The sequence below is a fragment of the Salmo salar genome, chromosome ssa12, assembly GCF_905237065.1.
Source record: "Salmo salar chromosome ssa12, Ssal_v3.1, whole genome shotgun sequence".
Taxonomy (NCBI): domain Eukaryota; kingdom Metazoa; phylum Chordata; class Actinopteri; order Salmoniformes; family Salmonidae; genus Salmo; species Salmo salar.
In genome coordinates this window covers 12,863,525-12,880,000 of record NC_059453.1, presented here as the reverse complement: position 1 = coordinate 12,880,000, position 16,476 = coordinate 12,863,525, and the positions used below count along the sequence as shown (strand labels likewise).

General features: G+C 43.4%; 1 protein-coding gene across 1 annotated transcript; it reads right to left on the bottom strand.

Annotated features, from left to right (window-relative positions):
* Positions 1-5,787: 5,787 nt before the first annotated feature.
* Positions 5,788-16,086, bottom strand: LOC106592278 (basement membrane-specific heparan sulfate proteoglycan core protein). Its single transcript, XM_045690735.1, has 8 exons — positions 15,844-16,086; positions 10,941-11,087; positions 10,584-10,718; positions 8,479-8,645; positions 7,858-8,062; positions 6,419-6,598; positions 6,076-6,342; positions 5,788-5,939 (listed from the first exon to the last, which is right to left on the bottom strand). Exons 1-8 carry the CDS (start codon positions 15,890-15,892, stop codon positions 5,935-5,937), a joined length of 1,155 nt encoding a protein of 384 aa, XP_045546691.1. The 5' UTR covers positions 15,893-16,086; the 3' UTR covers positions 5,788-5,934.
* Positions 16,087-16,476: the final 390 nt, after the last annotated feature.

Sequence of the window (16,476 nt, the reverse complement as noted above, 5' to 3'; positions counted from 1 at the left end):
GGGGCAACAGTGAGCGCTGTTACCTGAACGTAAATGTAGGTTTTGCTAGGGTGTTGTTGACGGGGATGGTGGATGGGCGTGACTCTGGTTCTAAAGACACGTTCAAATCCAGCAATATAAAGTTCTTTCTTCATTTTTTATTAAGCATATCCCAAAACTTAACCCTAACCTTAACCATTCAGATGTAATGTCTAACCTTAACCATTCAGATTGAATGGCTAACCTTAACCATTCAGATGGAATGTCTAACCTTAACCATTCAGATGGAATGGCTAACCTTAACCATTCAGATGGAATGGCTAACCTTAACCATTCAGATGGAATGGCTAACCTTAACCATTCAGATGGAATGTCTAACCTTAACCATTCAGATGTAATGTCTAACCTTAACCATTCAGATGGAATGGCTAACCTTAACCATTCAGATGGAATGTCTAACCTTAACCATTCAGATGGAATGGCTAACCTTAACCATTCAGATGTAATGTCTAACCTTAACCATTCAGATGGAATGTCTAACCTTAACCATTCAGATGGAATGGCTAACCTTAACCATTCAGATGTAATAATGTCTAACCTTAACCATTCAGATGGAATGTCTAACCTTAACCATTCAGATGGAATGGCTAACCTTAACCATTCAGATGTAATAATGTCTAACCTTAACCATTCAGATGGAATGGCTAACCTTAACCATTCAGATGGAATGGCTAACCTTAACCATTCAGATGGAATGTCTAACCTTAACCATTCAGATGGAATGGCTAACCTTAACCATTCAGATGTAATGTCTAACCTTAACCATTCAGATGGAATGGCTAACCTTAACCATTCAGATGGAATGTCTAACCTTAACCATTCAGATGGAATGGCTAACCTTAACCATTCAGATGTAATGTCTAACCTTAACCATTCAGATGGAATGTCTAACCTTAACCATTCAGATGGAATGGCTAACCTTAACCATTCAGATGTAATGTCTAACCTTAACCATTCAGATGGAATGTCTAACCTTTGACTTTTGAGAAACATGGATGAACGTGTAATTTTGCCATCAGACTGTGAGAGATTGTTGGTCTAGCCAACAGAATGGGAACTCCCTCTCCTATCGACCAGTCATTCTGTTCCAGGCTGCAGCAGCTACACTGTTTCCACAACCTAATGCCCTGTAGCTTATCAGAATTCTACAGGTGGAAACCATGGTGACACACTTTGTCGGGCGCCTCCACCTCTCACTTCCTGCCAGGGGGAAACCCTCACACCCTATTGTTTCCTTACTGACAGGCTGGGGTCATCGGGTCGTTGCCATGGGAATGTCTTGTGTTGCCAAGTGCTCTACTTTAACTATGATTATTCCTTTCTACCTCCTTCCTGGCCAGTTAATAAAACACATACACACACACACACACACACACACTAATGATGACATTTTTAGTTGTGACTAGTTTTGGAGAGAGAGATGCTGTGTTAGCCTTGGTGTGTTTCTATTGGAATGCTACAGTAAACAGATGTTTCTAATGGAATGGTACAGTAAACAGATGTTTCTAATGGAATGCTACAGTAAACAGATGTTTCTAATGGAATGGTACAGTAAACAGATGTTTCTAATGGAATGCTACAGTAAACAGATGTTTCTAATGGAATGGTACAGTAAACAGATGTTTCTGATGGAATGGTACAGTAAACAGGGATGTTTCTAATGGAATGCTACAGTAAACAGATGTTTCTAATGGAATGGTACAGTAAACAGATGTTTCTAATGGAATGCTACAGTAAACAGATGTTTCTAATGGAATGCTACAGTAAACAGATGTTTCTAATGGAATGCTACAGTAAACAGATGTTTCTAATGGAATGGTACAGTAAACAGATGTTTCTGATGGAATGGTACAGTAAACAGGGATGTTTCTAATGCAATGGTACAGTAAACAGAGATGTTTCTAATGGAATGGTACAGTAAACAGAGATGATTCTAATGGAATGCTACAGTAAACAGATGTTTCTAATGGAATGGTACAGTAAACAGGGATGTTTCTAATGGAATGGTACAGTAAACAGGGATGTTTCTAATGGAATGTTACAGTAAACAGGGATGTTTCTAATGGAATGGTACAGTAAACAGGGATGTTTCTAATGGAATGCTACAGTAAACAGGGATGTTTATAATGGAATGTTACAGTAAACAGATGTTTCTAATGGAATGGTACAGTAAACAGGGATGTTTCTAATGGAATGCTACAGTAAACAGATGTTTCTAATGGAATGGTACAGTAAACAGATGTTTCTAATGGAATGCTACAGTAAACAGAGATGTTTCTAATGGAATGTTACAGTAAACAGATGTTTCTAATGGAATGCTACAGTAAACAGATGTTTCTAATGGAATGGTACAGTAAACAGGGATGTTTCTAATGGAATGTTACAGTAAACAGAGATGATTCTAATGGAATGGTACAGTAAACAGAGATGTTTCTAATGGAATGTTACAGTAAACAGGGATGTTTCTAATGGAATGCTACAGTAAACAGATGTTTCTAATGGAATGCTACAGTAAACAGATGTTTCTAATGGAATGCTACAGTAAACAGATGTTTCTAATGGAATGCTACAGTAAACAGATGTTTCTAATGGAATGGTACAGTAAACAGGGATGTTTCTAATGGAATGGTACAGTAAACAGATGTTTCTAATGGAATGTTACAGTAAACAGAGATGTTTCTAATGGAATGTTACAGTAAACAGATGTTTCTAATGGAATGTTACAGTAAACAGAGATGTTTCTAATGGAATGTTACAGTAAACAGATGTTTCTAATGGAATGCTACAGTAAACAGAGATGTTTCTAATGGAATGGTACAGTAAACAGGGATGTTTCTAATGGAATGGTACAGTAAACAGATGTTTCTAATGGAATGTTACAGTAAACAGAGATGTTTCTAATGGAATGTTACAGTAAACAGATGTTTCTAATGGAATGTTACAGTAAACAGGGATGTTTCTAATGGAATGGTACAGTAAACAGGGATGTTTCTATTGGAATGCTATAGTAAACAGGGTATGTTTCTAATGGAATGTTACAGTAAACAGATGTTTCTAATGGAATGGTACAGTAAACAGGGATGTTTCTAATGGAATGTTACAGTAAACAGATGTTTCTAATGGAATGCTACAGTAAACAGGGATGTTTCTAATGGAATGGTACATTAAACAGGGATGTTTATAATGGAATGGTACAGTAAACAGGGATGTTTATAATGGAATGTTACAGTAAACAGATGTTTCTAATGGAATGGTACAGTAAACAGGGATGTTTCTAATGGAATGGTACATTAAACAGGGATGTTTATAATGGAATGGTACAGTAAACAGGGATGTTTATAATGGAATGGTACAGTAAACAGGGATGTTTATAATGGAATGGTACAGTAAACAGAGATGTTTTCTAATGGAATGGTACAGTAAACAGAGATGTTTCTAATGGAATGGTACAGTAAACAGAGATGTTTTCTAATGGAATGGTACAGTAAACAGATGTTTCTAATGGAATGCTACAGTAAACAGAGATGTTACAGTAAACAGGGATGTTTCTAATGGAATGCTACAGTAAACAGGGATGTTTCTAATGGAATGGTACAGTAAACAGAGATGTTTGTAATGGAATGCCGTAAACAGGCATGTTTCTGAAAGTAGGGTAGCTAAGCATGTACTGTTTACTGGACCCCTAATATAAACGCATGCACTGGTTCCCAAACTGTTGTATGTGTTCTGGGGTTTCCAAGCCCCTCAAAGATGTTCCCAAACTTCTTCCTCATGTCGACTTGTGTTTGGACTTATTTCAGATCAACATGTACAGAGAGGGAGTGTTTGGGCTATATAAATGATCTTTACTTTAGTAATCTGTGGTATTTACTTACGGAAAGAACACAAAACCTTCAGAGCCTTGTTATGAGTATAAGTTACTGGTTTCAAAGTCCATTCTTCTACCTGGGTGTGTTGGATGAGAGAGATTGTTTATGTGCTTATGCATGCGTGCGTGGGTGTGTGTCTGTGTGTCTGTGTGTCTGTCTGTCTGTCTGTCTGTCTGTCTGTCTGTCTGTCTGTCTGTCTGTTGAGTAACTACTGGCTGGTAGAGACAGATGTACTCTCTCTAATGGACTGTGAGGTAAACACTGAAATACCTCCTAGATTGCACCCTATTCCTTATTTAGTGCACTACATTTGTCATATGGGCCCCTAGAGCAGTAGTGCACTATGTAGGGAATAGGGTGCCATTTGGAACGTAATCGGAGCCTCTTATGTTATGACGTCCTGCTGGGAAGTAGTACGACAGAGAAACACACACACACACACACACACACACACTTCCTGAACCTTCCTCCCATACACCCTTTACCCCTATTCCTCTCCTTCCCTCCCCACCTTCCTCCTGCCCTTTCTTCTCTTTTCCTCCCTCCCTCCCCACCTTCCTCCTGCCCTTCCTCCTGCCCTTCCTCCTCTTTTCCTTCCTCCCTGCCCACCTCCCTCGCTCCTCCTTTCCTCCCACCCTCTTCCCTCCCCCCTCTCTCTCTCTCTGTGTGAGAGGTGATAGAGGGCAGATGTTCCTCTCTTCCTCTCCTCTTTTAAAGACTTGAAACGGCCCTTTAAAGAGGGGGATGAGGAAATAAAGAGGTAGTGAAAGAGGTAGTGAAAGAAAGAAACCTTTAAACAGTGTGTGTATAAAACCCGTTCTTCAGTAAAGTATAAAACACAGAATAGGTACAGTTTGGCCCATTAGGTGCATAAAACCCAGGAACAGGTACTGGTTGGCCCATTAGGTGTACAAATCCCAGGAATAGGTACTGGTTGGTCCTATTAGATGTATAAAACCCAGTAACAGGTACTGGTTGGCCCATTAGGTGTGTAAAACCCAGGAATAGGTACTGGTTGGCCGATCAGGTGCTCGTGATCTGTTCTACTCTAGTCCAGCCTACCATGATATATTTGCCTAGTTAAATAAAGGTTAAATAAAATAAGTAAATACACATAAAAATATGTGTCATGTAGTTGAATGAAATCCAACAGAACTTTGCCCTGATAGTTTGAGTGTATTATAGGCCAATGTCTGCTTACTTGCATGTAGCTAACTCAATATCTCCATCATGTGGCGGAAAGCAGAACTTTAAAGTGACGGGTTGCAAAATTCAGAGAACTTTCAATAAATTCCCTGGTTTTCCCCAAATCCCAGTTGGACGATTCCCAGAATCAGGAGGGAATAAGTTGGAAATTTGGAATATTCCAAACAGGATTTTTGGAAAACCGGGCATAATTGAAAGTTCGCAGAATTCTGCAACCCTAAGTAGGAGTAAACATGTATGTAAAGGCTGTAATTGTAAATAAGCTAACTGAGCTAAACATTATGTAAAGGCTGTAATTGTAAATAAGCTAACTGAGCTAAACATGTATGTAAAGGCTGTAATTGTAAATAAGCTAACTGATCTAAACATGTATGTAAAGGCTGTAATTGTAAATAAGCTAACTGAGCTAAACATGTATGTAAAGGCTGTAATTGTAAATAAGCTAACTGAGCTAAACATGTATGTAAAGGCTGTAATTGTAAATAAGCTAACTGAGCTAAACATGTATGTAAAGGCTGTAATTGTAAATAAGCTAACTGAGCTAAACATGTATGTAAAGGCTGTAATTGTAAATAAGCTAACTGAGCTAAACATGTATGTAAAGGCTGTAATTGTAAATAAGCTAACTGAGCTAAACATGCTTGAAATCAGGGATTCACAATCAGAGAACATCTCGAAATATTTACCATTATTGATTTTATCAAAATGTATTTCATAAACATTTTTTCCCCACTATATACGCATATCTTGGGGGGGGGTTGTGTGGTTCGTGACATCAACATTAGACGTAGGACGAGAGCCGCAGGGGAGATGAGTTGGCTTAGGCTGTGGACAGGGAGAGGGAGAGAGAGACTTAACATTTCACACTTGTTATTTTACAGAAGACAGAATCTTCAGACAGAAGTCTACATCTATACGATTGGTTTTCAGATCAGCTCTGACCTGATACGTTACATCTCACCTTTCACTGTGACCTTCGCCAGAGCCTCGCTGGAACCAACGTGGTTGGTCGCCACGCATTTGTAGGTCCCGCTGTCATTCAACTTCACCTGGCCAATCAGCAGCTGGCCATCCTTAATGGTCTCCGCCCCTGCGGGCATGCCGGCCCGGCCCACCCGTGTCCAATGGAATGTGATTGGGTGAGAGCCGTGGGCGAGGCACTGGAGACGGAGGGTGTCACCAGGGCGGAGTCTCACCTGGTCTGGTAGACTGGTGGTGTAGGGAGGGGCTGGGGAGGAAGAGGGGGGAGAGTTATGACATGTCAATGTGTGTTTGTGTGTGTGTGAGTGTTGGTGTGTACTCACAGTCCACCTCTAGCTGTGTGTATGCCTGGCTGTATCCGTGTGTATTGGTGGCATTACAGATGTACTGTCCTGAATCCTGGCGCCCCACGCTGGTCAGAGTCAGAACTCCACCCACCACAGTGTGCTGCCATGGTAACGGGGCTCGCAGTTTAGACCAGGAGACAACAGGAAGGGGAGAACCTGGGGGGTGGGGGGTGGAAGAGAGAGAGAGAGAGAAAGAGAGAGAGAGAGAGAGAGAGAGAGAGAGAGAGAGAGAGAGAGAGAGAGAGAGAGAGAGAGAGAGAGAGAGAGAGAGAGAGAAAGAAAGAAAGAAAGAAAGAAAGAGAGAGAGAGAGCGAGCGATACGGTTATAAAGTAGTCCCACAGGGATCTGGTCAACAGTAGTGATTTACATTTTAGTCATTTAACAGACACTCTTATCCAGAGCGACTTACAGTAGTGAATGCATCCATTTCAATAATTTTTCCGTACTGGTCCCCCAGTGGGAATCGAACCCACAACCCTGGCATTGCAAACACCATGCGCTACCAACTGAGCCACACGGGACAATGATTATATAGAGAACGGGGAAACAGCCTGTCTGATATAAGATAACTTATTATCCTTGATTGATTAACTGACTGATTGACTGATTGACTGATTAAATTATTGATTGACTGATTGACTAATTGATTAAATGATTGATTGAGTGATTTACTGACTGATTGACTGATTGATTGAGTGATTTACTGACTGATTGACTGATTGACTGATTAAATGATTGAGTGATTTACTGACTGATTGATTGAGTGATTTACTGACTGATTGACTGATTGATTTACTGACTGATTGACTGATTAAATGATTGAGTGATTTACTGACTGATTGACTGATTGATTGAGTGATTTACTGACTGATTGACTGATTAAATGATTGAGTGATTTACTGACTGATTGACTGATTAAATGATTGATTGAGTGATTTACTGAATGATTGACTGATTGATTGAGTGATTTACTGACTGATTGACTGATTAAATGATTGATTGAGTGATTTACTGACTGATTGACTGATTGATTGAGTGATTTACTGACTGATTGACTGATTGACTGATTGATTGAGTGATTTACTGACTGATTGACTGATTGACTAATTGACTGATTAAATGATTGATTGAGTGATTTACTGACTGATTGACTGATTAAATGATTGAGTGATTTACTGACTGATTGACTGATTGACTAATTGACTGATTAAATGATTGATTGAGTGATTTACTGACTGATTGACTGATTAAATGATTGAGTGATTTACTGACTGATTGACTAATTGACTGATTAAATGATTGATTGAGTGATTTACTGACTGATTAAATGATTGATTAATTGACTGATTGCCTGACTTATTGATTGAATGACTCACTGACTGATTGACTGAATGATTGATTGACAGATTATTACCTGTGGCCTGACACTGCATGGTGACCGTGTGACCCTCCACAGCTGTCACCTCTGCCATGGATACCGTCGCCATGGGTGCCTTGGGTGCGTTGGCAGCTCCCTGGCCTCCCTCAACGATGACCTCCACCTTGACCTCGGCGACCCCCTCAGTGTTCTGGGCCTGACACACGTACACTCCAGCATCCTCAGAGCTCACTGCTGCCACCTGGAGACAGGGGATATGGAGGGAGACAGCTGTGTCTGTCTGTGTATGTCTGTACTTGTATGTGTATGTCTGTGTTTGTATGTCTGTGTTTGTGTGTGTACAAATTTTACTAAACTTGTGAGTACCAGAAGTCTTCACAAGAATTCGGAGAAGTATGGACTTTTTGCCAGTCATCACTTGTAAAAAGGTTATTTTAGGCTCAGGAGTTAGGGTTAGAATTTGGGTTAGGGGTTAGGTTTAGGGTTATGAAAATATTAATTTTGAATGGTAATCAATTTTTGGTCCCCAAAAAGTCCTCACAAGTACGTGTGTATGAGTGTGTGTGTGTGTATGTGTGTGTGAATGTGTGCGTGTGTGTGTGTGTGTGTGTGTGTGTGTGTGTGTGTGTGTGTGTGTGTACGGGCAGATCGTCTGACCTTCAGTGTACTGGTGTCCTCGGTCTTTGTGGTTACCAGCTGTGTTCCGTGGCGTTGCCAGGTAATGGAGGGGCGTGGCCTACCTGTGGCGTGGCATTCCAGAGCTACAGGTTCACCAAGCCGGACTCGCAGGGGCCCTGCCGGGGTCACCCGCACCTTAGGGGAATCTGAGGCGAGAGGACATGCACAACACACACACACACACACACAAAACACACACAGAAGAGGAGAGGGTTGAGTGTGGTTTTCCACTTCTTCCGGTGGTACACAGACAGATACGTGTATGCAAACCAAAAGTTTAATTTAGTGACGTTTCAAGTTCCAACCATATGAAGAATGATCATCCAACTCTTGCACTACATGTCAACTACTATAACTACAGCCATCCTGATACCTCTCACTATACACCCTTCTCCATCCTACCCTGACGCTACATGTCTACTACTATAACTACAGCCATCCTGATACCTCTCACTATACACCCTTCTCCATCCTACCCTGACACTACATGTCTACTACTATAACTACAGCCATCCTGATACCTCTCACTATACACCCTTCTCCATCCTACCCTGACACTACATGTCTACTACTATAACTACAGCCCTCCTGGTACCTCTCACTATACACCCTTCTCCATCCTACCCTGACACTACATGTCTACTACTATAACTACAGCCCTCCTGGTACCTCTCACTATACACCCTTCTCCATCCTACCCTGACACTACATGTCTACTACTATAACTACAGCCCTCCTGGTACCTCTCACTATACACCCTTCTCCATCCTACCCTGACACTACATGTCTACTACTATAACTACAGCCCTCCTGGTACCTCTCACTATACACCCTTCTCCATCCTACCCTGACACTACATGTCTACTACTATAACTACAGCCCTCCTGGTACCTCTCACTATACACCCTTCTCCATCCTACCCTGACACTACATGTCTACTACTATAACTACAGCCCTCCTGATACCTCTCACTATACACCCTTCTCCATCCAACCCTGACACTACATGTCTACTACTATAACTACAGCCCTCCTGGTACCTCTCACTATACCCCCTTCTCCATCCTACCCTGACACTACATGTCTACTACTATAACTACAGCCCTCCTGGTACCTCTCACTATACACCCTTCTCCATCCTACCCTGACACTACATGTCTACTACTATAACTACAGCCCTCCTGGTACCTCTCACTATACACCCTTCTCCATCCTACCCTGACACTACATGTCTACTACTATAACTACAGCCCTCCTGGTACCTCTCACTATACACCCTTCTCCATCCTACCCCTGACACTACATGTCTACTACTATAACTACAGCCCTCCTGGTACCTCTCACTATACACCCTTCTCCATCCTACCCTGACACTACATGTCTACTACTATAACTACAGCCCTCCTGGTACCTCTCACTATACACCCTTCTCCATCCTACCCTGACACTACATGTCTACTACTATAACTACAGCCCTCCTGGTACCTCTCACTATACACCCTTCTCCATCCAACCCTGACACTACATGTCTACTACTATAACTACAGCCCTCCTGGTACCTCTCACTATACACCCTTCTCCATCCTACCCTGACACTACATGTCTACTACTATAACTACAGCCCTCCTGGTACCTCTCACTATACACCCTTCTCCATCCTACCCTGACACTACATGTCTACTACTATAACTACAGCCCTCCTGGTACCTCTCACTATACACCCTTCTCCATCCTACCCTGACGCTACATGTCTACTACTATAACTACAGCCCTCCTGGTACCTCTCACTATACACCCTTCTCCATCCTACCCTGACACTACATGTCTACTACTATAACTACAGCCCTCCTGGTACCTCTCACTATACACCCTTCTCCATCCTACCCTGACACTACATGTCAACTACTATAACTACAGCCCTCCTGGTACCTCTCACTATACACCCTTCCACCTCCTACCCTTACCTATGATCTCCCCATCACCACCCATCCATCCCCACTCCTGGAGCTCTATCTCTGGGGCTCTTCTCCCCTCAGCCATGCCCCTCCCTAGAGCACTATCTCTGGGTTAGGGATGGCCACTCACGTTTGATGGTCAGTGAGGCCATCATGGTGCTTCGGCCCACAGAGTTAGTTGCCACGCAACGGTACTGCCCCTGGTTACCGTTCCCGGTGTTAGCAACAGTGAGCACGGAACCATCCGGACCGATCTTCACATTATCTAAGGAAAGAGCAGTTAGGACCAGTTAGAACGAGTTAGAACCACTTATGACCGGTTAGGACCAGTTAAAACCAGTTCAACCATCACATTTTTATAAACCGTCCATTTAACATTGTGTCACAGCTAATGTGTAGTTGAGTACCATTCAAGGGCTGTGTGTGTATGCGTGCGTGCTTGTGTGTGTCTGTCTGCCTGTGTGCATATGTGTGGTCAGAGCCCCACCTGCCAGTGGATGGTTGTTGGTTCTCTTCCACTCCAGACGGACGGGCTGTGACCCACTGACCACCCGGCAGCGGAAACTGACCGACTCCCCCAGCCGGACCCCTGCTGACCTGGGCTCAACTGATACTACTGGGGCCTGGGCACATACTGGATAGGAGGGAGAGATAGATCAGTAACACACACACACATTACACACACACGCACACCCTGCCGTACACTCTATAGGTGTCCCCCAGGGCTCAGTTCTAGGCCCTCTCCTCTTTTCTCTTTACACCAAGTCACTTGGCTCTGTCATATCCTCTCATGGTCTCTCCTAACATTGCTATGCGGATGACACTCAACTACTTTTCTCCTTCCCTCCTTCTGACACCCAGGTGGCGACACACATCTCTGCATTCCTGGATGTCGGCCCACCATCTCAAGCTCAACGTCGACAAGATGGAGCTGCTTTTCCTCCTGGGGAAGGCCTGCCATCACGGTTAACAACTCCAAGGTGTCCCCTGCCCAGAGTGTAAAGAATTTTGGTGTGACCCTGGACAACACCTTGTCGTTCTCTGCAAACATCAAAGCAATGACTTCCTCCTGCAGGTTCATGCTCTACAACATCCACAGAGAATGACCCTACCTCACACAGGAAGTGGCGCAGGTCCTAATCCAGGCACATGTCATCTCCCGTCTGGACTACTGCAACTCACTGTTGACTGGGCTCCCCGCTTGTGCCATCAAACCCCTGAAACCTATCTAGAAAGCTGCAGCCTGCCTGGTTCAACCTTCCCAAGTTCTCCCACATCTCCCCGCTCCTCTGCACACTCCTCTACCTTCTAGTCTAAGGTCACATCCAAAACAAGACCATGGTACTTGCCTTCGGAGCATGACGAGGAACTGTCCCTCCCTACCTTCAGGCTATGCTCACCCAAGCACTCCATTCTGCCACCTCTGGTCTTCTGCTCTGCTCAGCCCAGTCCAAGCTCTTCTCTCTCCTGATACCCCAATGGTGGAACCATCTTCCCCCTGAAGCTAGGACAGCAGAGTCCCTGCCCATCTTCCCAAAACATCTGAAACTCTGCCTCTTCGAAGAGTATCTTAAATAATCACCTCCCCCCCAAAAGTAAAATGATTTCTGAGAACTAACACTCACACACCCCCCCACTAGCTCTGAATGCTTCTTTATTGAGGAGAATGTAATGACTACGACTGGGATGTGGTTGTCACACCTTTTTCTTTTTATTTCACCTTTATTTAACCAGGTAAGCCAGTTGAGAACAAGTTCTCATTTACAACTGTGACCTGGCCAAGATAAAGCAAAGCAGTGCGACAAAAACAACAACACAGAGTTACACGTAAACAAATGTACAGTCAATAACACAATAGAAAAATCTATGTACAGTGTGTGCAAATGTAGAAGAGTAGGGAGGTAGGCAATAAATAGACCATAGAGGCAAAATAATGACAATTTAGCATTAACACTGGAGTGATCGATGTGCAGATGATGATGTGCAAGTAGAGATACTGGGGTGCAAAAGAGCAAGAGGGTAAGTAATAGTAGGTAGTTGGGTGTGCTATTTACAGATTGGCTGTGTACAGGTACAGTGAGAGCTGATGCTTAAAGTTAGAGGGAGATTAAAAGGCGACCAAAGGAAGTGTTGGCTTTGGGGATGAACAGTGAAATATACCTGCTGGAGCGCGTGCTACGGGTGGGTGTTGCTATGGTGACCAGTGATCTGAGAAAAGGTGGGGCTTTACCTAGCAAAGACTTATAGATGACCTGGAGCCAGTGGGTTGGGTGACGAATATGTAGTGAGGGCCAGCCAACGAGAGCATACAGGTCGCAGTGGTGGGTAGTATATGGTGCTTTGGTGATAAAATGGATGGCACTGTGATAGACTACATCCAATTTGCGGAGTAGTGTTGGAGGCTATTTTGTAAATGACATCGCCGAAGTCGAGGATTGGTAGGATAGTCAGTTTTACGAGGGCATGTTTGGCAGCATGAGTGAAGGAGACTTTGTTGCAAAATAGGAAGCCGATTCTAGATGTAATTTTGGATGTAATCCGCCGTAATTGTTGCAACCCCTATTACAGTCTGTTCAACCTCTCTTTCGTATCATCCAAGATCCGTAAAGATTGGAAAGCTGCCGCGGTCATCCCCCTCTTCAAAGGGGGTGACACTCTAGACCCCAACTGTTATAGACCTATTTCCATCCCGCCCTGCCTTTCTAAAGTCTTCGAAAGCCAAGTTAATAAACAGATCACTGACCATTTCAAATCCCACCTTACCTTCTCTGCTGTGCAACCCGGTTTCCGAGCTGGTCATGGGTGCACCTCAGCCACGCTCAAGGTCCTAAACGATATCATAACCGCCATCGATAAAAGACAGCACTGTGCAGCTGTCTTCATCGACCTGGCGAAGGCTTTCGACTCTGTCAATCAACGTATTCTTATCGGCAGACTCAATGGCCTTGGTTTCTCAAATTACTGCCTCGCCTGGTTCACCAACCACTTCGCAGACAGAGTTCAGTGTGTCAAATCGGAGGGCCTGTTGTCCGGACCTCTGGTAGTCTCTATGGGGGTGCCACAGGGTTCAATTCTCGGGCCGACTTTTTTCTCAATGTCGCTATATTGCTGCGGGTGATTCCCTGATCCACCTCTACGCAGACGACACCATTCTGTATACATCTGGCCCTTCTTTGGACAATGTGTTAACTAAGCTCCAAACAAGCTTCATTGCCATACAACACTCCTTCCGTGGCCTCCAACTGCACTTAAACGCTAGTAAAACCAAATGCATGCTTTTCAACTGTTCGCTGCCCGCACCCGCCCGACTAGCATCACTACTCTGGACGGTTCTGACCTAGAATATGTGGACCACTACAAATACCTCGGTGTCTGGCTAGACTGTAAACTCTCCTTCCAGACTCATATCAAACATCTCCAATTCAAAATCAAATCTACAATTGGCTTTCTATTTCGCAACAAAGCCTCCTTCACTCATGCCGCCAAACATACCCTAGTAAAACTGACTATCCTACCGATCCTCGACTTCGGTGATGTCATCTACAAAATAGCTTCCAATACTCTACTCAGCAAACTGGATGCAGTCTATCACAGTGCCATTTGTTTTGTCACCAAAGCCCTTTATACCACCCACCACTGCAACCTGTATGCTCTAGTTGGCTGGCCCTCGCTACATATTCGTCGCCAGACCCACTGGCTCCAGGTCATCTATAAGTCTCTGCTAGGTAAAGCTCCGAATTATATCAGCTCACTGGTCACGATAACAACACTCACCCGTAGCACGCGCTCCAGCAGGTATATCTCACTGGTCATCCCCAAAGCCAGCACCTCCTTTGGGCGCCTTTCCTTCCAGTTCTCTGCTGCCAGTGACTGGGACGAATTGCAAAACTCGCTGAAGCTGGAGACTTATATTTCCCTCACTAACTTTAAATCAGCTATCTGAGCAGCTAACCGATCGCTACAGTTGTACATAGTCCATCTGTAAATCTCATCCCCATATTGTTTTTAATATTGTTTTTATTTACTTTTCTGCTTTTTGCACACCAGTATCACTACTTGCACATCATCATCTGCTCATCTATCACTCCAGTGTTAATCTGCTAAATTGTAATTACTTTGCTACTATGGCCTATTTATTGCCTTACCTCCTCACACCATTTGCATACACTGTATATAGACTTTCTATTTTTTTCTATTGTGTTATTGACTGTACGTTTGTTTATTCCATGTGTAACTGTGTTGTTGTTTGTGTCGCACTGCTTTGCTTTATCTTGGCCAGGTCGCCGTTGTAAATGAGAACTTGTTCTCAACTAGCTTACCTGGTTAAATAAAGGTGAAATAAAATTAAAAATCAATACAAAGTAACACACACACACACACACACATATCACGCAAACACACACTGTAGGAGAGAAGAGACAAGGTTACAGCACACACACACACACACACACACACACACACACACACACACACAGAGAGAGAAATAGACAGAGAGACACACACCAGTCATTGACAACCTCCGATGCAAGAGAGAGCACAGGGTTCCACCCAAAGGGGGGTTCAATGAGTTAACACACACTCACACAAGCACGTACACACACTCACTCACACACACACTCACACACAAGCACATACACACGCTCACACATACACACACGCTACTCGTGCATATACAGGATTCACATATAGAGAGTAATATAGACCATGTCCACATTGACAGGTATGCATCTAAAGGCATGCAGGCACGCACGTACACTCACACAACAAACACACACACACACACCAAACACACACTCACATAAAAAATCCAAACACACACACCAAACACACACTCACATAAAACACACACACACACAGACACACACACAGGGGCAGACTGTGAGTGTTCAGTGTGGTCTGTGGGGAGAACAGCAAACAAATGCCACCCCAGAGCAAACATCCAATCAGAGACAACATGCAGCTCAGGTCTGGATAGGACCATGACTCAGCTAGTCTAGACCATGGGACATGATATTAACACTGTTTTATAAATTCACATCTACAGTAAAAAAGGAAATGTATCACCGTGCATTTAAAGTTATGAGAAACATTTTATGTTAAGATTAAGAATTGTAAACCATCGCAACACTAGTTTATTACTTTATTCCTAATCCCCATACTTTTTTTAGAAAGTAGAAAGTTTAAAGTAGTTTAGAGCTAATAATATATATCCATTTAAAAGCGATAGTGCCGCAATTTAACATATTTATATACTTATTTCCTGGCCTTGTCTATAGACTGCTTTCAAGATGAGGAAACAAAAATTGAAAAAAAATCTCTGAACTATCCCCGTAAATGACTTAATAACATGTTCTGCATTGTAGTGTAGAGAGAAGCAGCTTGTAGTTTACCTGTCCAGAGTAGAGAACAAAAGAGCAGTGCTGTTGTGGAGGAATCCATGTTGCACAAAACTATCCCTCTCGCCTGTCCTACAACCCCTCTCTCTCTCCCCCATCTCTCTCTCTAACACTCCCCCTCTCCGCCTCTCTCTCTCTAACACTCCCTCTCTCACTCTCTCTCTCTCTCTCTCTCCCTCTCCGGTCTTCAGTCTCCTGCTGTGTGTTGTCTCCCAGTCTCTCTTCCTCTCCTCCCCCTCTCTCCCTCCTTACTTATTTGTGTGTTTAGCTTACGCAGGCAGGCAGGCAGGCAGGCAGGCAGGCAGACAGGCAGGCGGACAGGCAGACAGACAGTTTCAGGATATTAGCTCAGAAACAGACAAGAAATGCCCGCCCCCCCCACCCCCATAGAACCAGCCTAGAAAAATCATCCTAGAACCAGCCCATAAATATAGTCCTCGAACCAGCCTAGAAGTGTCATCATAGAACCAGCCCAGAAATATAATTCTAGAACCAGCCCATGACTATCATCCTAGAACCAGCCAAGAAATATAATTCTAAAGCCAGCCTATGAATATCATCCGAGAAACAGCCCATAAATATCATCCTAGAGTCAGCCCATAAATATCATCCTAGAACAAGCCCATA

Bases quoted from the DNA above. Each gene is read 5' to 3' on its own strand.
- LOC106592278 (XM_045690735.1), bottom strand. From the start codon at position 15,892: ATGGATTCCTCCACAACAGCACTGCTCTTTTGTTCTCTACTCTGGACA. The intron at 11,088-15,843 runs GTAAACTACAAG...CCTCCTATCCAG, and splicing joins TTGTTCTCTACTCTGGACAG to TATGTGCCCAGGCCCCAGTA. The intron at 6,343-6,418 runs GTGAGTACACAC...CTTCCTCCCCAG, and splicing joins CACACAGCTAGAGGTGGACT to CCCCTCCCTACACCACCAGT.